This window comes from Acipenser ruthenus, chromosome 45, assembly GCF_902713425.1.
Source record: "Acipenser ruthenus chromosome 45, fAciRut3.2 maternal haplotype, whole genome shotgun sequence".
NCBI classification, from domain to species: Eukaryota; Metazoa; Chordata; class Actinopteri; order Acipenseriformes; family Acipenseridae; genus Acipenser; species Acipenser ruthenus.
The window spans coordinates 5,804,018-5,826,303 of record NC_081233.1 but is presented as its reverse complement, the minus strand read 5'-3'; the positions used below and the strand labels follow the sequence as shown (position 1 = coordinate 5,826,303).

Below are 22,286 nucleotides of genomic sequence, written 5' to 3'. Positions count from 1 at the left end.
CTCAGTGATTATTTCCAATTAAAAACACAGAACTTCCTTTCATTAGCCATTTTAAATCATTTTGGCCTGCTCAGTGTGTAAATTACATTACATGCTATCAACACTAGAGGGCGCCAGATACTACTTTTTCGAGATTTTTTTCTAATCTGCAATACTATTCTGATCAGAGTTTTATTCATAATGAATTAAACAGAATTTCAAGAGAGAATGAGAGACCCCCTGCCTACTGCCATTCAGCCCTGAGCCTCTCTCAGGACCCCCTTGTAAATGAGGTCTCAATGCGTAAATCTGGTTAAACAAATAACCAAATAAATAAATACTTGTTTTTTTAAGATGTGGACGAATGCCAGTTAAGAGCAATTAAATAAACACTTGATGCATAAGTCAAATTCAATCAAGGCCTCTAGAGATGAACATGAGCAGATAGCGAGCCAAGCCCGTCGCATTCTTCAGAGGGAAACCGCATCAAAACCTGCACACCTGAGCCCCCAACGCAGCTCAGGTGTGCCGAGTCTGGGTTTGAAACGGGAACAGGACACGGCGACCGCATCAAAGCGACAGAGGACCATTGACGAGACGCAGGGGCTATTTTTAAATGTGAGCCATGGAGAAAACAGGAGGGGATGCTGCCTGTAGCGTGTGACCTTGCCAGTGGAGCAGGGTCTCCAGTCAATGTCTGAGGCTCCTTTAATACTTCTCTGACTGCAGACCAGGTATATGGGTCGTGCTGCACTTCCTTGCTCACCTGGAGGATCCGACCTCTTCGATTTCTTTCCAACCAGATGCTTCCCCTATTGACTGACAGCAGCTAGTAAGATTATTTATAAATTGTTTTATAATTTAGAGTTGCCAATGATCCCCCCCCCCTCCAGTGTATGTAAATCTGTGAATCTGTTCCCCCTGTGCAGTACCCTGCTCCCCGTGCTGTACCCTGCTCTGCACTCTGCTCCCCTGTGCTGTACCCTGCTCTGCACCCTGCTCCCCTGTGCAGTACCCTGTTCTGCACCCTGCTCCCCTGTGCTGTACCCTGCTCTGCACCCTGCTCCCCTGTGCTGTACCCTGCTCTGCACCCTGCTCCCTTGTGCTTACCCATTCATATCAGTATCAGTGTGTCACACTCACTGCTCAGTGTCAGTGTGAGTGTGTGAGTCTCAGACTTAACCACATTTTATTGAGGTTAATTTATACAGGAACATAAATATTTCTAGAAAGCCATACCAGGTTAGTTTGCATATTTTTCCACATCGTAAGAAGCAGTATTAGCAGAATGGCTCGCAATGATTAACTTGAGGAGTAAAGTTTAACTTGGGAGCCCTCCCTTAGCAGCACTGATCAAAGACGGGACTCTGCAGATCACACATTCCTGCTCATCTGAGGGGCGCGGGGCACCCCATCACAGGGTCTATAAGGGTCAGAATTGAGAAGACGGAGAAACAACACTTACCCACACGCAAGGACAAACCAAGGAAAACGTTTCCCATTAGAAATGTTCACAGTCAATGTGTTTCCCATTATTAACTTCCTTTACTGTGTTAGAATTACACCTATGTATTTTAGTCCTAGCCCCTGCTGGACAGCAGACACACTGCATGTTATTTTTTTTTTCTCAGAATGATATCAACAACTCAAGTTTGCTATAAAATCGGTTTCTTTGAAAACTGCATCATGTACCTTGCGATCTCGACACAACACATTTTTATTTGTATCCTCAATACTATATAGTGAACAGAAGTGGATAAGACTGTTGGGATGATTATGCCAGCTATACCCCCTTCAATGTGGATCTGTGGTTGTTGTTTAATAAGGACTGGGTCTATTTGGGACCTCTGGGATGCATTTTGAGCACCAGGGCTATGTAGAGAATTGAATGCTATCTCCTGCCATGATAGCGAGGGCAGTGCTGGACAGGGAGGGAGATACAGGGCTGACCGCTAAGTCAGTATATTGCACTTGCGTACACAGTGGTGGATGGCGTGGGTCTCATTTCAAACACAGAGTTCCGTGTCACACCTGCAAACACAATCCACATTCCACAATATACCCTGAGGAGGCGAGTGAGCGACGGGACGAGCCCAGACACAAAACAAGAGCCTGGCTGCTGATTAACTACCTGCCTTGCGGCGGTTATTAATATAATCCAGGTAGCGCTGCTTAACCCCCGCAGTGCTGTGCCCCGTACTGCGTGTCTGTTGTGCTATTCATGCATGGATAAACTTCAGCTCGGTTCAGATTTCCTTCACTGTGTTCTGTAGCTGCCCTGAGCTGTTCCTATATAGAGGATCCCCAATGAATGTTTATAGAGCAATTATTCCACAAATGGCCAACCAATAGTCAATAACCTACAATGAGCCACAGGAATGAAATAAGCACAGCACTCACTGAACGTGCGTGGAGTATTCCATTTCAAAGACACTGTCCTGTTAAATAGAAAAGCTGCTCAATGGTAGTGGTGCTTCATCTTTTGTGTAATCTGTGTTACATGCCTGCTCTGTACAGTCTCAGAGACAGATCTACTGCAGAAGGGTTAAGTTCTTGGTTCCTTTGGTTAATGTTGTCTCAGAGCTATTGTTTGCCCTGTACTGTACCTGACTCTTGTGGTATCAGATTGTCTCTCAAACATTCTCTTTAAGTACAGCCGGTACACCAGAGTGTAACCATTAACCTGTTCCTCCTGAACACACTGGCCCTAGCGGATATAATACATCAGTAAGAAATATCACATAAAACAAATGCAATATGTCTTCTATCCAGTCCAGGGGACAGATGAATGGTTACACTCTGGTGTACCAGGTGTACTTAGAGGCTAGGAATGATTCTGAGAGCTCTACTGATTAAACTTTTGAGTCATAAACAGTGACCAGGATGTGAGGACTGAAACCAAAATGAAACAACAAGAGGAATGCCTTGGTAAACTTCACAGTGTATCCAGATCGTGCTCCCTCCTGCAGAGATACAGAGAAGGTAAAGTGTGTCCACTGAAGGACAATACTTGCCTATACCTGCCCTGTATATATCACGACAGTCAGACTGAGGGTGTTCTTGCTCAGAGTAATACTCTTATGAAGGGTTAAGTTCCTGGTGCCCGGGTTAATGTTTTGCAGAATATGTTTGCCCCGAGCGATGGTGTGTGCCGTGCTGGCAGCGGGCAGTGCCCTGGGGTTAGAGCAGCACAGCAAAGGCAGGAAAACCAGTGAGAAGCACATACTGTCTGGAAACACAGCTCTGCACTAGACCTTCACTCACCTGGTACAGAATAGCACCGCCGAACAGCGGACAGGAACCAGTACAGAGTCCAAACTTCTGATAGTTAAGCATTCAAGATCTGACTCATTTAACTCTAGGTATGTATCGAGATACAAAACGCTGTGTTTGGGTGCAGGTAAAGAATCTGTCTGGGTGTGTAATCTAGTATACTCAGTCACAGAACATTTTCCTTGCTTTTTTATTTTTTTATTTCAATTATGTTACACGCATATTTCTCCCCAATTTAGAATGTCAGATTATATTCCATCACCGCAGCGATCCCCACAACAGCTCAGGAGAACCGAAGGTCAGTGGACGTCCCCAAGCCAATCGCCTCTTTACACCCAGTGCTCTGCAGTGAATATCGATGAGCTATCGGTCCCTGGTGGACAATGGCCAGCGTTGCAGGTGTCTGCTTTGAGTTCACCGGGTGCTTAGCCAGTAGGGGTCGCTGTTGTGGAGCACCAGAGCCAACAAGATGCTCCATGTGGAATCCTCAGCAAACATCAACAACTTGGCACAGCCAGGAAGTGAACCTGTGCTCCCCTGACTGTATGACTCATCCGGAGTACTTTTCTGTTTAATAAGTTCCCCAGTATCAGACACCCCGTTATAAAACACCTTTCAATCATTAAAAAAACATTAGTTTATTATACAAACTGAAAAGAATGACATCATTAATAACGATTAAAATAACATACAATATTACAAATTATGCCCCCAAACTTTATTAAAACGGAATAATTAAGAAACAATTATATTACGATTCAAACAGGTACAAAAATAAAGCTTTGGTTGGTACTCGCCCAAATTACAATATTTTTTGGTTTCGTTTAAAAAAAAAAACAAACAGCAAAAGCAATAGTTTTAACATATTATACTGGAAGTATTTTTTTTTCCTTTTTTAGTTTTATATATATATATATATACTTAAACTTTCAAAAACATAAAAAGTTAAATATCTTCAATCTCCAGTGACAATTCAGTTACAGCATAACTAATGGATTTCTTTAGGAGAATGCACCCAACTCAGCATTCAAATGCAGGCATACAAGAATGAAACATCTTCCCCCCCAGAAGGATTACAAAACTAGCAGACGAAGCTTTTGTCTACTTGCCTTAGTTTCTTATAACTATCATTTTCAGTGCACTGTGTAGTGTTTATAAAACACAATATTATCTAGTTTAGTCAGGGGCAGATAACTCTATTTAGAAAACTCTCTTTGAAACAAAAGGACTTTTTATGTTTACTATGATTCCAGTAGTGGCAGGTTGAATACCAGAGCGTAGATTCACTCCCTGTGCAGCAGCTACAAGGGTCCCACCTGACTCCATCTATAGTCCTGTGTGCAGCAAAGGGAGTTTAGTGTTTCAGGTGGGGTCCTAATACCTGCTGCACAGGAAGTGAGAGTGGCAGGTTAAATGGACTTGACCATATTGAAAAAAAGAATATCAAACTTAATTTAAAAAGAGCTACTTTAAATCATCTACACTTTCCTAATAATACTTTTCTTGCCTGTTTCATCATATTGTGCGTGTTCTGTATGGTTCTCTATTGTTTATGCTAGGATTATTAATCGCCATGCTTACTAACTATTCCAGCATAAATTGTGAAAAGACTCAAGGTAGATTGCAGGGAAGTGAGGCGGGGAAGCATATTCGTGTTGCACAGGCTTCAGTGCACTGTTAATATGTTCCCCACCTCCTTTCCCCACATTCAACATTAAGGAGTGCTTTCAGAAGAGGTTTTTGCTGGGCTGGCAAATAATGAGCAGAAACAGTGATAGTGAACAAATCATACAGAACACAGGTATGAGAACTGGGAAGAAATTAAATATTAGGGAAATTAAGACAAAGGGCAATGAATCGGGGTTAAAGGCTTCAGAATAGGGCATGCTGTCTACCAATTCAATCATTTTGGTTGGATTCAATATAATTTTTGTGTTAGTTTTCAAGATACTAATCTCTTTAGTTAGTCTGAAACCACCCTTCTAATAACTAGATCTAATAGGCAGGCTGATAACTTGTTTTGTTGGGGTTCCTTCACCATTAGGGGTGAAATCTCTCTGGATCCAAAACCATGCGCCCCACTGTGTAGAGCAACCTTGCATACCAGTGCACCCCAGTGTTCCCGTCCCGACCCCAGTGTGCCCCCACACTGTCCTGGGTCAGGTTCCCTGTGTGGGACGTCCCGACTGCACTGTACAGCAGGTGCAGGAACCTCAGAGGCCCAAAAGCCCAGTGAGCCAAACTGTGGTGCTCGATTAGGGCATAGCAAGAAGCCAGGACACCATCCACCAATAGGGTGCCATGCTCTGTCAAGGGGGCGTGCACCCCTACTCCCTCTTCCAATGAGACTGCCCGGACCCTGGAGGGGCGGAGCTCCCTTTGGTGCCCCACTAGGACGAAGTGGCCCGGTCGGACCCGGCTCGCGAACGAAGCTCGGTAGAGTTTGGGGTCCAGCGTCCTGTTGCGGGCCAGGAAGATGAGGTGGGACGGGGTGAGTCTCAGTTGGGTCTCTTCTGTCTCCAGGACCACAAATTGGGTCTTCCGGCCCACATCGCGGTCCAGAAAAAGCAGGACCTGGCTGGGCACCACCCGGCCCGAACCGTCCACCGCCAGGACCTGAGCCCCCGGCCGCAGGGCTGAGAGAGTGACCAGCTGACCGCCAGCCAGAGTGACCCGCGCACTGCCAGGGAAACAGCCCCCCTTCTTCACTGTGACGGAGTGATCTGAGAGGCAGAAGAGAGGGGAGGTTAGATACCCTTACAAATGATTAGTATAAATAAAATCATAGCAACGTGCAATAAAGTATAGTGAAAGCTTGGTAAAGCATTGATCAGCACTGTAAAGCCCAGAGAGGTATGGTAAAGCATATTAAAAAACAATGGAAAGCATGCTAAACTACGGTCAAACAAAAAGCATGGGAAATTTGCTAAAATTTTCCACACGGGGTGCAATTAACCCAAGATAGTCAATCCCCTAAAATTCTTCATGAAGATCACAGCAGGCAATCGTCCTGCTCTCCCCGCCCCTCTCACCTGACTTGACGGAGCAGTGCACGTGTGACCGGGACTCGTAGTGCACCCAGTCGAAGCCCGCCTCCACAGCCAGCTGTGCCAGCACCCCGTACTTGCGAGGGTCCCGGTCCGAGGTGGTGATGTCGACGGCCCGCCCCTCATAGTGCAGGGAATCCGGGGAATGGTGCCCGTCCTCGTCCCAGCCCTCCGTCACACGCAGCCTCACTCCTGGCCACTGGTTCAACACTGCGATGGCCAGGGAGTTCACACAGTCCTTACAGCGCTGGAGGGAGGAGGGAGGGAGGGAGGGGGTTACAGCACTGCATTTTGGCCTCTTGTGCTCTGCTTCACCAGCCTTCCTTAACCCTTCCTTATGTACAAAATGAATTTATCTTTGAAAAAAATCACGACACAAGCTGATTTGTGTAATCTGATACATTCTAAATCAATATGCTGCCATTCTAAACGTTTTCAGTCTTTTAGAAGTGTAAAATGACTGGGATATTTACAACATAGTCAAGTGAGGCGTGCCTGTATTCAGAGCAGTGAAATTTCAAGCTCAACATTATTATTATTATTTATTTCTTAGCAGACGCCCTTATCCAGGGCGACTTACAATTGTTACAAGATATCACATTATACATTATTTCACATTATTTTTACATACAATTACCCATTTAAACAGTTGGGTTTTTACTGGAGCAATCTAGGTAAAGTACCTTGCTCAAGGGTACAACAGCAGTGTCCCTCACTGGGGATTGAACCCACGACCCTCTGGTCAGGAGTCCAGAGCCCTAACCACTACTCCACACTGCTGCCCCTGCTACTCCACACTGCATATAGAAAATGGAGCTTTATCATCACTGTGGGGAGGAAGACACCAAGAAATGGATCATTTTTAGGCTTCAGTTTCTTGTTTTTATATTGAGGCGTCATAAAAGATTCTGAAGGGCTGTATTTACAGGATTAATAGTTACATTTAGACTCAGAGACTAAATGTAATTAAATCAGAGGAGGTTATCATAACAATATAGTAAAAGAGAAATTTTAAATAACAGGTAGATGCCAGATAAAAAAAAAAAAAAATCCCAAAAATTACAAATTAGGACAATGGCACAGAATGGGTTAATGTCTAAAACTAAGGGGTTGACTTGATCAACCTGTAGCCTGCCAGGATAAACCACAGTTTGGTTTTTGTGTTCAACAGTACCATGTATTCCCTCTGGATCCACCGGTTCATTGCATGGATAATCCCAGGAGAACCACAGTGGCCGATCGAATCCAGGGTGATTTTCATAAGCAGTAAAATGCTTCCATCATCCGTGTAATTCTTTAGCGACCTGCATTTCCAGTGATACGATCGAAGTTAACAAACTAAAACACCGCTCTGAATCCGAACGAGGCTCATTAAGGGCAGAGCTGTGGAAGCTGGGTGACTCTGATCCCTTCCTGGTCACATGGGAGCACAGAGCATTGCCAGTCTCACAGTGGGGCTGGATTAACAGCTGTCTCATGCCAGCCCCTCTCTTCTGGTGCTCCTACACTGATACCATGAAGCTGGCTGGGTCAACAGTGTTTAAAACATCACAATATCAAAACGACAAAACCACACAGGTCTAAAAAGCAAGAGCCAATTAAGTTGCATGTGTCTATGGCAAGTGACTGGAACTTGAAAGCAGAGTTCTAACTCAGGTGAGAGACATTAACGCAGTATGTGAGTAATTGTAATAAGACCACTAATAGGGTTAAGATGACAGTGAAAAAAAAATCTGATTAGAATTAGAAGCTACTTAGTCTTTAATACTACAGGGATGGAAATAAGACTCCTATTGCATAGCAGCTTCACCCATTCCAGGTTTTATTACGAGCTTGATTAGCCACAGTCTATAGGGAACAAGCTCAGGTGTGTCTTATTAAGCTCCTAGTAAAACCAGGAATGGATCAAACTGCTGTGCAATGGGAGTCTTATTTCCATGTTTGCATTATATTAGGAAAATGTAGGTTATGAAAAGTACGCCTATAAGGACCAGGATTTGGGTTCAGGTGGGTTTGCATTTGTTTGCGTACCCCTGATAAGAAAAAAATAAAAAAAGACTCAGTAATATTAATGATGTGTGCAAAAAGTGAAGGGGTAAAAAAATTATCTGTTTAAATTGCATTTGTAGCCTTTAAGGATCAAAAAACAAATACGGTCTATGAGAAAGCAGCTAGCCTCCGGGTGATTATTGCCACGCAGGTAGGGGGATTTTGAGGCTCCAGATTTGAGGGAGATAGAGAGGGAGGGGGCTGACAGGCAAGGCTTTGTCTCAGTAAAGAATTAACCCGTCTCTCTAAGCAAGCCCTCCCCATGCCCTTGTGCTTACAGGAATCACTGGCCCTTGACGCTAGCTGATCACTTATTAATGGAGAGAGGGAGGCTGTGCAGAACCATATACCATCGTGTGCCAGACAGTTCCCCTCACTCCCCAATGCACCCGCGCGGGGACTTTCAGTGCTATAAGAAATGCTAAAACTCCAATTCAATGACAAACGTTTCGATTACAGGTCTGCACTGTATTCTACAGAGCTTTGACATTGTTACCTGGACATATGCAACCAATCAGGTTTATAGTTTGATTAATGAACTTTTGGTAATTTTATAAAATGTTTGTATGCAACCTGTTATCATTTTCATTGCAGTTGGTTTGTTCAGTATTACAACTATAAGTTAAATAATTAAATTGTTAACAAAATCACTTTAGTTTATCCCACAGCAACTAAGGTAATATAACTTATATATAAAAATGTTCAATTATTGAAAAGAATACCTCTTTTTTTTTTAGATGTAACAAAAAAATGTTTTTGAATGAATGTAGTTTGTTCTGAGGCAGGGGTCTGCAAATAAACAATTTTTTTATGGTCATAAAATGCTATGATAAAAACACTGGGCAGTAAATACTTCTAGTGGAAACGTTTGTCATTAAATTTGAGTTTCTTTTAGTGTTTCTTGATTCAGCACTGTTGAGTGTTTATTAATAATGAATAACGTTCAGTGTTTGTGTGTGTAGCTGGAAAAAAACTTTTCTAAGGGAAAAAACTATTAGAATGGTAGAAAACTAGTAGGAATCCATACAAAATACACCACAGAGTTATTTCCCTTAATAATAGCTCTATTCAACCAGCATTCTTTGCACTATGGCGGTATTCAATCAGTGCTTCAGCACTATGGCGGTATTCAATCATAGTTCCAGACATAGGACGACACTCCACTGCATTAGCAAAATAGTCTTGAGTTATGTTTTAGTAGGACTTTGTTAAAAGACATTCACAGCACCTCTAGAAAGTTTGAATGAATGCCGCCATAGAACAGGGACATAACAGCGGGTGCTGTCATTTTTTGATTGAATCTATTGCGATGTTGCAGGAAGGGGTAGTCAATACACTGTTTGATGTAGTTTCCTCCCAGTGTAAAACAGTGACTGCACAATTGGTGGGGTGTGCTTATACTGTATGCGAGAGAACCATGTGGGCTTGTATTTCACAAAAGAAACTGGTGGATATCTATTAGGATATCTTTGGTATTTTGCCAGTGTTACTGTCACAATTTACCATGCTGTTGCATAGTGTTTATGCATAGATAAAGGCACATGGTCTTATATACAAAACTACATTTTCACAGAAAAAAAACATGACTTTCTTACAAAATATGCTTCTTGGCTGAGTTAACATTAAGCAACGCTCTGAGTCAAAGCCTATTTGCTATCATAGCTTATAATCGCAAACCAGAGCGTTTGGCGATCTCTTATCCGCAGTGTTTATGGAGGAAAGTGAAACAGTGCTTTACTTTCTATGTAAACATGTAGAAGATGCAGGAACATTTCTAGAAGAGAAATAACTAAAAAAACAGTCAAGTCAAACTTACAAGGAACTAAGGATTTGAATGCCTTCTGCATATTTATTTGTATCTTTTTATTGTCCCATGATATGTGTTCTGAATCATCGATTGTTAGTTTCACACCCATGGGTATTTGGCATGTTTAAATAAAATATATTTTCTCTTTGTGAACAGTGACTGTGCATGCTTGAGCAAGGTGGAATGTCAAGTTTCAAGCACCACTGTGGTCTCAAAAGAGCTCAGAATCATGTCTAACTAAATCAGGTACACTGGAGTGTAGCCATTGTATTAAAAAATTAAAACCAGAATGAATTTCAGAGCCACTCTACAACAATAAGATACCAATGTTTGAATCGAAAATATTTTTCTAGTACTGAGACCATAGCCCTGGGAAATGGTTTCACAATTGAGAAATCTGGCAACAAAAACAAACAAAAAAATTCTTTACTGTGCTTTCTGTGCTTAGATCTCCCATAATGTAATGCACATCAACACTGCCTCAGTTGGTTTCCGTCTCCGCTGGGTCCTAATGGAGACTTCTATACTAACTAGTGATTATACAAATACATTGTTGAGAAATAAACGTTTTAGAAGTGCTGCAACGTGAGGGGGTCATTTCACCGTCGTTGAAAAAGTGAGGGGGGGGGACATGTCCCCCACGGCCCCCCATGTAAATTTCACCTATGGGCAGAAACTGCATCTTGCCCATCCACACGTGGGGTCACAAGAAGATAATCTGATACCATGGAGTCGGGTTCAACTATACTTAACTTCTAGAAGAATACATGGGATAACTGTGATATTTCATAACCATGCAAGATGAATGTATTTAGTGATGTTAATAAAAGGGTCAATCAATCACACAAGCCGCATTGATATTAAAGACTGTATTAGATCATTCTACCAGAGCCCCAATGAACCCCTATTGAACACTCAGCACAATGCTGAAGTTCAGCTTGTACACGCACTGGTCATTGTGACAGACTTGTGAAAGGATACGACTGTGTCAGGAGTGAGAGGCAGATGGAAAGAATGTAGGGCGGAGGGGGAGAGAGCGAGAGAGAGCGAGAGAGCGAGAGAGGGGGAATGTGACGGAGAGAAAGAGAGAGCGCTGGTACAATTCTCGCACTTTGCTGGGAAGCAGTGATATTGTTCACAACAACAATAGGGGCTTTTCCAATCAGTGAATTACTCATGCAGGCGAGAATTCAGGCAGGCGACCCCGCACTGGAACCAGGCTGCACAATGAAGCCTTTCTTGGTGCTCTGCTTAGATTTTATACAGTTTGGAATAAGCAGGCATGTCAAAGCTACAAATCCAGCTGCTTCCTGGTACCTAATCATGTATTGTAGTTCAAACTCGCTGCAATAAGACCATGTGACCTCCAGCACAGGTACCAGCGGGTTATCTATTCCATAGCATTGTAAGAGGGGCCAGTCTCAGCACACTACAAGGGGGCTAGTATGCTAATAAAGCTAATGACCTGGCATCTCAGCCCATTGAATTGAATGGAAAGTTAAGTACCTGTCTGAGGCTGATGTCAGTATTATTAACTCATCAACCGCTAGGAGGAGATTTGTTACAAGAGCTAAGAAAAATACATTTTAAGGTATTGGTTAACTTTTAATCATGTTTACATTCTTAGTACAAATACTCAAACACAGTTTTTTTACAATGATGTTTTAAGTTGTTTTGACTATAAGTTGAGGTTGCTGCTCTTTTGTTCCAGTTGCTTTCCATAGATATATGTAATGTAGCCTAGATAAGTCAAGTGTCTTTATATTTAAGCTAGCACCATCTAGTGCACAGCAGTGTATTGCTGGAGAAACAAAAATACATTTGATCCAAAGTTGGAGATCACTAGATGGCGCTGGCTCATACTTAACTAAAACACTTTCCCTGATCTTGTCTACGTTACATACATCAACAGCAGGCTACCAGAACGGAAGCGCAGCGCCTGAACTGAAACTCAGAACAATGTTTGCATAATTGAAATCGAACCAAGACTGATTGCAAACATCATAAACAGTTAAGGGGACAGTAAAAAAACAAAGAATGAAATCTGAAGCGACTTCCTCTTGAATATGTACAGTTGAGCTGATCCTGTCTCTCTTCTGGTCTGAAACCGGGTCTACACCGGAGCGATCAGATGCCCAACTTGGTTGCTTGCAGCTGAATCGCTTATAACTGGTTGCTTACAGGAGAGACACACTCTAATTACAAGTGATCTGCTGAGTAACGTTTTTGATCATGTGCACGGTTGCAAACATGATTGGTTGTTACAACCTTGTGACTCTTGTTTGCTTTCCTGTGGTAAAGAGGTTGTAAATTTAAAAAGATGTCAACTATATGCACCGTGTTTCTGACGACGCCTCAGCCAAGGTCTTGGCCAGCATTTACGTGACTTCTGCTTTTAATATTGCATTTAAAATAACTACAGATGACACGACTAACAGCCAGTTCTTCATCGGTAATTAGTTAAGCCATCGTTTACGAAGGATAATAACAGACTGAAGGAAAGAACAGACAGCACCAGCACCAAAAACTACACACACTTCTAAATGCGGGAAACGTTGCGCAACTAGTTGCACAGGTGTGGACAAAGCATTTGCAGGTGATTAAGTTGTGCAATTTTGATAGCGATTGGGTTGCGCAACTGATCGCTCAGGTGTGGACCCGGCTTAAGAAGGTTTCTCGTGAGAAATGTGGGGGGGCAGGAGGACTGCGAAGTGCAGCTGAGTGGTTCTGTCACCCAGAGTGTGAAACAACATGACACTTTTATAGCATGAAGAGTCAGGGTCAGCTCTCCATATTAACTTCAAATAAATCAAGTTTTAATTAAAAGAAAAGAACACATAGTCAATGCTGTTCTCCGCCTCTTTAGAAGTTTAGTCCATTGGCAGTCTAGCATGCAAAAAGACAACAGAATAAGATGTGCTGGAATGTAATGAAATCTGTTCAGTTGTTTTGGGCTGAGAGTGGCTTCATGATTAACCATGTATATTATATTAGGATGATCCATTTATTTTCATTTCACAGAGAAATTGCCCAGGAAAGGAGCTTGATAAAACTGGGCCAATGAAAATGAATGCTGGCCTTTGCTAGAATTTGCTAGATGGATCCGTGCAGAGGTAAACATGAAGAGGGGGACAGGAGAGGGAGGGGAGGAATTTCAGAGGTCATTTCGACTGCAGCGGCCCTCAGGGCCATCGCCATGGAAACAGGATGCAGACTGGACTGCTGGCTCCTAGGCAACCGGATGAAACCCCACCTCCCCCCATCCCAGTTACTATGACACCCAGAACAAGAAACAATGCCCTGGGCATCGTAGAGAGAGCTAGAGAGAGACAGGGCTAGCGGTGAGTGGCACAGAGCAAAACACAACAGACACTACATATGAGTGTCCTGAATAACAGGAAGGGATTAGGTACCAGGAAACATTTAAAATGTTTTACCATGCCTCTCTTACCTATGCTTTATTACACTTTGATAAGCTTGTATTACTAGGGTCAGCTTTTATTAGGGTTAACGTTTTAATCCTAAAATCTTCAGCAATGTAATCTCGAATGTTTACAGCCACAGTAAAAGAAACTTTATGAATTTGATGACCAACATTTTGACTAGAAGTCTTCAATGAAGGATAAATGCTAATACGCATTGCTTGGTAATCTATTGCAGTACTGTGGTACCACAGCAGCAGCTGACAGACAGTACGCTATCATAGCAGGACCGCAGTGCAATCCTCGTACCCGGTCTATTGCCATGGCTGGTTACGCTGGGGTTTCTTCATGGGAAGACTGTATGCTAAGCTTATAATTTTCCAAACCTTTTTGTAAGAAAGTGAAACATTCCTACCGTGACACACAGGGCAGGCCAGCAGAACTAGGAGAATATTTACCCTGTTCTGATAGATGAGATTTCAGTTAAAGATTAAGAGAAGGCATTGCATTCATACAGGCCTGTTTCTTCTTGTAGCTTTACCACCATTTCTAACTCAATTTGCGTCTTCTCTAATGGAAAGGAGCACTAAATGCACAGCATTCTCAGATTCTGCATTATCAGCTCTCCAGCACCTTAAAAAGGATCATTTATACCATATAAATTTTCAGAATATTACATTCCTTACCTTGTCTATATGCTATTGTGCTTTCTGTCATTCCCTATAGTCGTTCCTGTATAGATCTACTGCCATGCTTTCCAACAGCTCCAGCAATTGCTTCTAAAAGCTCCCTTTCTAGAGTGACCACTAGGGTGTGTTACTGCAATATCTGCCCTCTTTGCAACAGTGACAGAGATGACAGCTGAACACCCCCTAGTGGTCATTCTTCAACACGCCCTTTGAAAAACCAGTTAGTGTGCCTCGTAAATACTGATCTAAGCAGAAACAGCAATGGAGAATACTACAGAACACACATATATAAGACATGAAAAGACAATTACATGATTAGGGAAATTATACCCTTAAACAACTGCATTTCATTCACTGCCCACTAGAGGGTGCCTTACAGGTTCCTCAAATAAAGATGGATTAATACTGCCCAATGAAATAGCAGGTGTTTACCAAGATTCTGCAGCCTGCGGTCTCCTGCTCCAGAACCCACTTCATTTTAGCTGAGCTCCGACTGAACATGCAGCCATCCCCAAAGCATTTAAACTAAACTCATTGAAATGTCCCCTGCATTCATTCAGTAAGGAGTATGTTACTTCAAGTGGCATTTTCTTCATGTTCCTGCCCGCCTTTCCTTTTTTATAGTGTTTAAAATCATCCTGGTCTTGCTGAAAGACCATCCTGATCTTGTTGAAATTACTCAAATACTGTGGAGTTCCATAGCTATCTACAACACAGGCTAGATCAGCCAGTGTCTTTCTAGAAGTAGCAGATCTATCACTTTGCTTCAAGTTTCCCTCCATATTGCTGGCAATAGATGGCGCTTGGGCTTCCATTGACTCATTCAAACTGGGAACCTGGCACTGAAATATCACAGTTTTCTTAACTCATCCACTCTCCTGTTTAGATGACCGTTGTATCCCATTTTTATTTTCAGAAAGTCGATTTTAAGGCATTTTACAGGAATCCACCTGGACAGTGGAAACGCCAGCATTCCCTGGTGCTGTAAAATGCTCTAAATACTCCAGTTGTGGCTTACCCTAGCGTCAGAACTGGGGTCAATTATAACTGTAATCGTGCCATTCAAAACTGTAATTGTAATCTTCACATAACTGTGATTCTGTATTTGTAAATGTTCCCAACAGCTCCACTGGACTTATCTGTACCGTTTACACTTAGAAACGTCTAGAGTGTACCACATTTAGAACTCAAGTAAATACAGAGCAAACAGTACTAAAGCTGCTCTCCATTTGGTAATCATTGGAGAATGTACTAATAAACTGTGAATAACACACTGAACACATTTAGCAGCTGGTATCGCGAGTTTAAACTAAACTGAAGCATTATAAGGCATTATTATTAGGCAGTAAGGTTAATATAAAAAATGATTACGTTTTTAAATAAAGTTTTAGTTATGGCTGCTGGTCTTTTAAACTTCATACCCTTATCTCTGTGTCTGAGTTTCTTTTTTAGTGAATACATAGTACATAGTACAACCATGGTAAACTACAAACATTTTATAAGGGGGACTACGCCGTGTTTAAAAAGCCCAGTGGTTCTCTCTAAGTAAAAGATGCGCGGTGTTAGTTTTTCACAAGCCCCAGCCTACCTGTGTCATGAGGCGGTCCGCCGACGTGTTCTCCTCGTCCTTGAAGATGATATCCGGGTTGTAGTTTGGAGTCAAGTCCTTGAAGCGCTCCGAGTTGCGCGTGATCTTGCCCTCCTGCCTCCCGCTGGCGCCCAGGTTGTTCTCGGAGAAGTTGGGTACAAAGTGTTTGTAAGGCATGGGCGTCAGCTTCTTGGGTCGTGTTCGGTGGCCGGTACCCGGTCCCGGTCCGCAGCCCTGGGCTAGCACCCAGCAGCTGAGGGAAAGCAGGCCGAGTCGTGCCAGTCTGTGCCAGGACAGCATCCCTCACCGACCCGAGACCTTCAGTCGCAAACTCGAGCAGCAGCCATGTGAAGACGATAATCCAACCTCGAGACCGGTCCAGTCAAGAAGCCCACAGAACCCACATCAAACCGGCAACTTCTTACTCGTCTTCTAGTGGTTGTTGTTGTTTAAAACAATAGAATAAATAAATAAAAGACTTTAACATACCATTATTATTATTATTATTATTATTATTATTATACACTTGTCTTGCACAGAAACACGCACAGTCACTAAATTTTTCTTATTTCAGTTTTTCCTCTAAAAAGACCGTCAATTTTAAATCAGACACATTCCACTTTCAGTGTCTTCGTTGTCAGTAAAATATTTGAATTAAAATTAATTAATTAAATAAACGAAACTAGTCGCAATTCAAATACAGTGCGCGGCTACCCTTCAAAAGCGCGAGTTATTTTTCTAAAATCTTATCGCACTAGCTCCCCGCCTCAAACAAATCGCACTGTTTGGGGTTGAGAATTTTTGTACAATACAGAGTTTTATATATATATTGTTCAATTTTTGTGCCTTTTAGTTTATCTTAAATAATAATAATAATAATAATAATAATAATAATAATAATAATAATAATAATAATAATAATAATAATAAATAAAACTATAGTCCAATACGTGACTAGTTGCTGTTGAACTTGCTTGCTGTCCAACCGTACATCCACTATATAAATAATATTTTAAAAACGTTAATAAATAATCTCATCGCGCGGTCCGCTCTCTGAACACACGCAGTTTCATAGCCGGGTCAGGTGCGCGCCTTGTGGAGCAGTAAAGTCGTTCTCTTCACCACACAGATGTGTTTTAAATCCTTTAAAAAAAATCTTAAATGTTAGATTTTTTTTATTACACTTATGTTTTTTTTTCCCTCCCCTAGCCTATCTGTATCTTTCTCGTTTAGTCTTGTCCCGTCTTAGGAATCAAGTGTGTGGCGCGGTGCGTGTGCCCTGTCGCCTGGGCTCCTCTCTTTAATAAGACCCAACAGTGGCTGGAGACAGCCCTCATCCCTGCGCGCTCCCGACACCAGCGCCACACGCCCCCGGCACACACGCGCGCACCCGCACAGACACAACAGTTCAAATCTAATGTAATTGTTATTATTAGTCATAGTAGTGATACCATAGTAATGGCAATATTTTTGCTAGGTACATATTGTATTATTAAGTGCTGAGAGTACATTACATTTTCAAGCACATCATGTTTTAGCTAAATTAATCAAGTTTTGTCTGTGCATGATTCGTGAATATCTTTGCATTATTTCATTTCAATATCACTGTTTAAGTACTCTCACTGTGAGCACTGTTCTTAGACAACACTAATGTAATCACTAATTGCGCGATCATTTTAAAGTCTTTTTAATAAGACATTCACATATAAATTGATATATGCAACCCACATTATTATTTTATATTAGATGCCCCATTCCCATAAACATGCTGCACCTAATTTTAAGAGTAAAATTTAAGTACCGGTACTGCTTTGGGGAAGCTTTATGCTTTATACCATTCTGCTGTAAGATTTATAACTGCTGCTTCTTATCTTCATATTGTGATCTTTATATTACGGTTGAATGGCCTTCATTGCACAGTAGAGGATTGGCGGTTTAGGTTAGTTTATAGACCCCTGACTGGGGAAACCGCACTATATCTGCGCAACCTGTTACAGTTCTGTGCTTCAGTTTACAATTGAAGATCAGATTCGTTTATTAGATTGGTTCTCCCCACAGTGTCCACTGGTTTTAGGTGTAATTCGTTTCAGTTTGCGGCTGCTTATGACTGGAATGAATTTCAAATCAAATTAAAAACTATAGAGTTTTGTTTCAGAAGATGTTTTGAATCGGAATTTGAATTCGTTATTGTCTGATGCATGTGTATGCACTTGTTAATGTGTTGTTTTTGTTTTTCTATGTTGTATTTTTTATTATTTTTTTTTGTACTGCTGTGGCGTTTGCCCCTTGACCACAATCTTCTTATCTGGGAAAATAAAGGTTAAATAAAATGAACCATTTAATTTGATTTCTAGCATTTGAATAAAACGCCAAGTTGTTATTATTATTATTATTATTATTATTATTATTATTATTATTATTATTATTATTATTATTATTATTAAAATGCAATAGTGTCTGTATTATTTATTTTGCATTTCCCTATTGAGATATGTTATTAAAATAAAAAAAATGTATTTTGTTTTAACGTCCAGATATAGGGTACAGGTAAGGAACACAGTGACTTTGTGTACCGGTCAAAGAAACTCAACCGTATTAACCGTGTTCGTATTAAAACGTACATTCAACTATAAAAGTTCCAAACCATTTAAACAATCGTGTACTATCACCTTTGTCCAGTAGGGGTCAGTGGATAGTAACTTTTTTAATACACCCTGGAACAAAGTATAAAAGCTAATAAGAATAGGAAGATACATAAATATGCAGTTTTCTCTTGAAATCCTTGTAAAGTTAGACCATTTTTATTACTTGGGTTTAATTTAGCTAACCTGTCCTCACAGTATAAGTTGAAGTCCATCGGTAGCTGGTAATTCCAATTTCTTGAACACTACTTACATTTTAAACGAAGGGAACACTTCGTGGCTTGGAACTTGGTTTCAGGAGACTAGGTTTCAGGCCACTGAACGGCACACCAGGGGAGACTTGTGGTTTGAAACGTTGCCTCAGATTAGGTCTCCCAGTCTCATGGAACCAGGTTTCAAGCCACTGTTCCTGAAACAGTGTCTTGCTGTTCCCTCAGGTTTAGCCCTAGGCTTTTGGCTACGTCTTACCCAGTGTGATCTCATGCTGTTGATTAAGCAGATGGTTTGATAAAGGAGATGTTTAGCTGGGACAGGGAGTAAACAATAAACAGCTTTCCATGAGACATCACCCGACGACTCTGTCAAAATATCCGTGTGGAGCATTCACAGCAACACCCCTTCGGAACAAAATACTACGATTTTTAGCACAGCAGATAAACTAAATATTTATCATGCAAAGCCTATTTTCTGTGCTTTATTTCTTTTTGGTGACTGTAGTGCTCAAAGATCAGTGGTACAGAGAGAGAGAGAGACGCAGACAGACAGAGAGAGAGACAGAGAGAGAGAGCGAGAGAGACAGACAGACAGACAGAGAGAGAGAGAGAGAGAGAGACAGACAGACAGAGAGAGAGAGACAGACAGAGAGAGAGAGACAGAGAGACAGACAGAGAGACAGACAGACAGAGAGAAGAGAGGGAGAGAACCTCAATCCTGTCCCAGTTCGGTCTCAGGCCTCTCTCAACTGGTCAACGTGTATTCAGACACTGGCATGCAAAGGTGTAGCAGTGCCCCCTGCTGACAGAAATCATTATAACAGGCAATCCAGGATCTGTATTAATGTATCCAGCAGCAGCAGTGAAGAGTCGCAGTGGCTCACTCGACCAGCAGGAGGCACTGTATAGCAGGGACTGGAGTACATAGGAAGGTAAACCTGTAAACAATACAGTCGTGTGGTAATTACCATTCGAGTTTCCAAGTTAAATGCCGTGTGTGAAGTCAAATTGGCCTTGTCAAATCTGGTATAATCCTGTCTTCTCACTAATACAGTGCAAGTAGATTACCTTTATTTCCCTAATGTTTAGTTCCTTAGCTAGTGTAACTCCTGCTATGTGAGTTCTGCATGGATCTCTGTTTCTTTTTAAGTGATTATTTTCCATGCTTACAAACTATTGCAGCACAAATGCCCTTTTCAGCAACTTTTTAAAGCAGAACATAAGCGAGCTGGTTTGAAAAATGACCGCTAACGGTGTGTGCAGCTGTACTTTCTGTCCCCTCATGCATAGAGATTTACGGATACACATTTGCAAAGGGGACCTAAATTGCAGTTGCACACTGCTATTGCTCATTTCTAAAACCACCTCACAGCAGTGCTATTTTTTTTTGCTGGAACAGTCAGCAAAGCTTCTAAATAATAAACTATCAAGAAACATCAATAGAGAATTGTAGAGAACACCATTAATAGGATTTTGAAGCCTTTCGTGCATGGTGGCCTCATATGGGGTATATGAAATACACAAATGCATGACAGCCTCAAATAAGACGAATCACATTTTTTTATAAAGCAATGGGGAAAAAAAGATTATACTTCTCGTGTCCAAAGGTTTTGTTTTTAAAGCTATTTTTATATTTCCCATGAAAGGGTTTTAAACCGTTTAGAAATTCCTGAACTGTAGATATGTAGTAGAGCACATTGATACGTACAGCTTGACCTGTGGCTGTTTTATTTTTTATCTGAGGATCATAGGGACTGGCTGCCTGCCTGCTGCTGCTGTCTCTGGAAACCTCCGCTCAGGGTCTCGTGCGCTGACCCTGACGCAGCGAATCTCGCGCCTCTCCGCTGATAACCTCTCTGTGATATTTCTGGTATCTCGGTTCGTTCAGACAGACAGTTCCCTCCTTCCTGTTTTCTCTCTTTCTACAATACCTCGTCAGTGTGTTTCTGGGGCCAAAAGGAAACACATTGACGGGCTGACGGCTCTGTGGGGAGCCGGCGGGGGGCTGATAAAAAGAAATGAAAACCGGCCGACGGTCACCGACGCTGCCGAACAGCGCTCTTCGCTGTCTCTCGGAGAAACCGCGCTCTCCCTTTCAGCGCTAATGACGATAATTCAACACAAACCGGCAGGTGAGTTTTCATTCTTCTGCCTGTGTTGTAATATGCGAAGGGAATGTTGTCTACATCAACACAACTGTGAAAATAGTCATATTTATTCCCCCCCAAAACGTACGCCACTGCTGTCAAGCCAATAGTCTATTTTCATCGACCAGTGTTGCCAGGTTACTGAAAGTCTAGAGCCTTGGCCCAGCATTTTTAATATCCACCTGACCAGTAGGGGCCGCTGAAGGGCAAAGAAGGTGATCAGTCCGCAGATGAACCACTTTTCCCAGCACTCAGAAGTGTTTTGCAAGATGAGTTACTGGGAAAACCCAATGGTTTTTTTTGTTTACGATTAATGAAAAATAAAAAGTGATTAAATTATGGATGATATGTAGGCTTAATTAGCAAATATTTAACTATTGTTATTATTTTTGTTGTTGAGTTTATTTATTAGTACATAATGTTTAAAGAATGTTTTGAACAAAGTCTGTTGTTATGAATAAAATGTAGTTTGCTATTCATAAAACTATTTTAAAGCTTCTTTAAAAAAAAATAAAAAACACTAACAGAATATCAATTTCATTCATAAAAAAAAACATAGAGATTTATTTGCAATAGCTCCTGAGTTAAAGCTTTGTGAAGAAGTCCCACAGTATAGTGTGGCACAGCACACCAATATTACAGTATAACTAGCAGCTGCCCCTCAACATACAGGCTAAAACATCAGCTTACAATTTTAAAAATGAAGTTTGAACAGTAAAGCAAACTTAAAAGACTGCTGAAAGAATTAATAAACCCCTACTGGACTCCCACCCCATTGACATACCTTTAACTGTATGGAAGTCTGAGTCACAGAACCGGACGCCCAGATTCGTAATGTCTTTATTCCTCTCCCGATTCCGCTGTGTCTAATTCAGATCATTAGCTAGGAAGCTGGGACACAAGACAGCGAGGAAGCTAGGAACCGCTTTCTCTCAGCCCTGAGCCCCCCCTTCCTCCTGGCTCATTTGAACCCGTGTCATCTCCGGGGCTCACTCCACGGCTTCCTCGGTTTCCTGTAGCAATAAATAGCAAAAAAATTGTTGGGGTGGGGCCGTCCACAAATCAAAATAATTCTTCGTCTTTCAGACAATCAACGCAACGAGCCGACTTCAGCTTCCACTTTCCTGACAGCCACAGCAAGCCATTTTTTTCATTTTATAAAATGAAAAGGCAACTCCTGCTTTCCCACTCTGCATTTTTTCTCCCCCCCTCGTTCAGAAGCTCAGGATGGGAGTGAAAGGTCCTGAATAGCCAAGCTTCCTCTGCAACCATAACACTGCAGCAGCAACAAGCTTCTGTGTCAGTTAAAACAACCAAGGCCTTTTCATTAGTATCACAATGGTAACACAAACTAAACAGTATTAACGTCCCAGTAAATACATAGGACCACAATGCTGGCACTATAATGCTTTTCAAATACAGGGATGGAAA

The 22,286-nt window shown here is 41.8% G+C and overlaps 1 protein-coding gene across 1 annotated transcript; it reads right to left on the bottom strand.

The window, feature by feature from the left end:
* Positions 1 to 3,441: 3,441 nt before the first annotated feature.
* LOC117966895 (indian hedgehog protein-like) lies at positions 3,442 to 21,952 on the bottom strand. The gene is made up of 4 exons (XM_059013438.1): positions 21,640 to 21,952; positions 15,855 to 16,286; positions 6,285 to 6,546; positions 3,442 to 5,975 (listed from the first exon to the last, which is right to left on the bottom strand). The coding sequence occupies exons 2-4, from the start codon at positions 16,152 to 16,154 to the stop codon at positions 5,293 to 5,295; spliced, it is 1,245 nt and encodes a 414-aa protein (XP_058869421.1). The 5' UTR covers positions 16,155 to 16,286; positions 21,640 to 21,952; the 3' UTR covers positions 3,442 to 5,292.
* Positions 21,953 to 22,286: the final 334 nt, after the last annotated feature.

Coding starts and splice junctions, on each gene's coding strand:
- LOC117966895 (XM_059013438.1), bottom strand. CDS start 16,154: ATGCTGTCCTGGCACAGACTGGCACGACTCGGCCTGCTTTCCCTCAGC. Junction 6,547..15,854: donor CGGACCGCCTCATGACACAG/GTAGGCTGGGGC, acceptor TCCTCCCTCCAG/CGCTGTAAGGACTGTGTGAA. Junction 5,976..6,284: donor GCACTGCTCCGTCAAGTCAG/GTGAGAGGGGCG, acceptor TCTGCCTCTCAG/ATCACTCCGTCACAGTGAAG.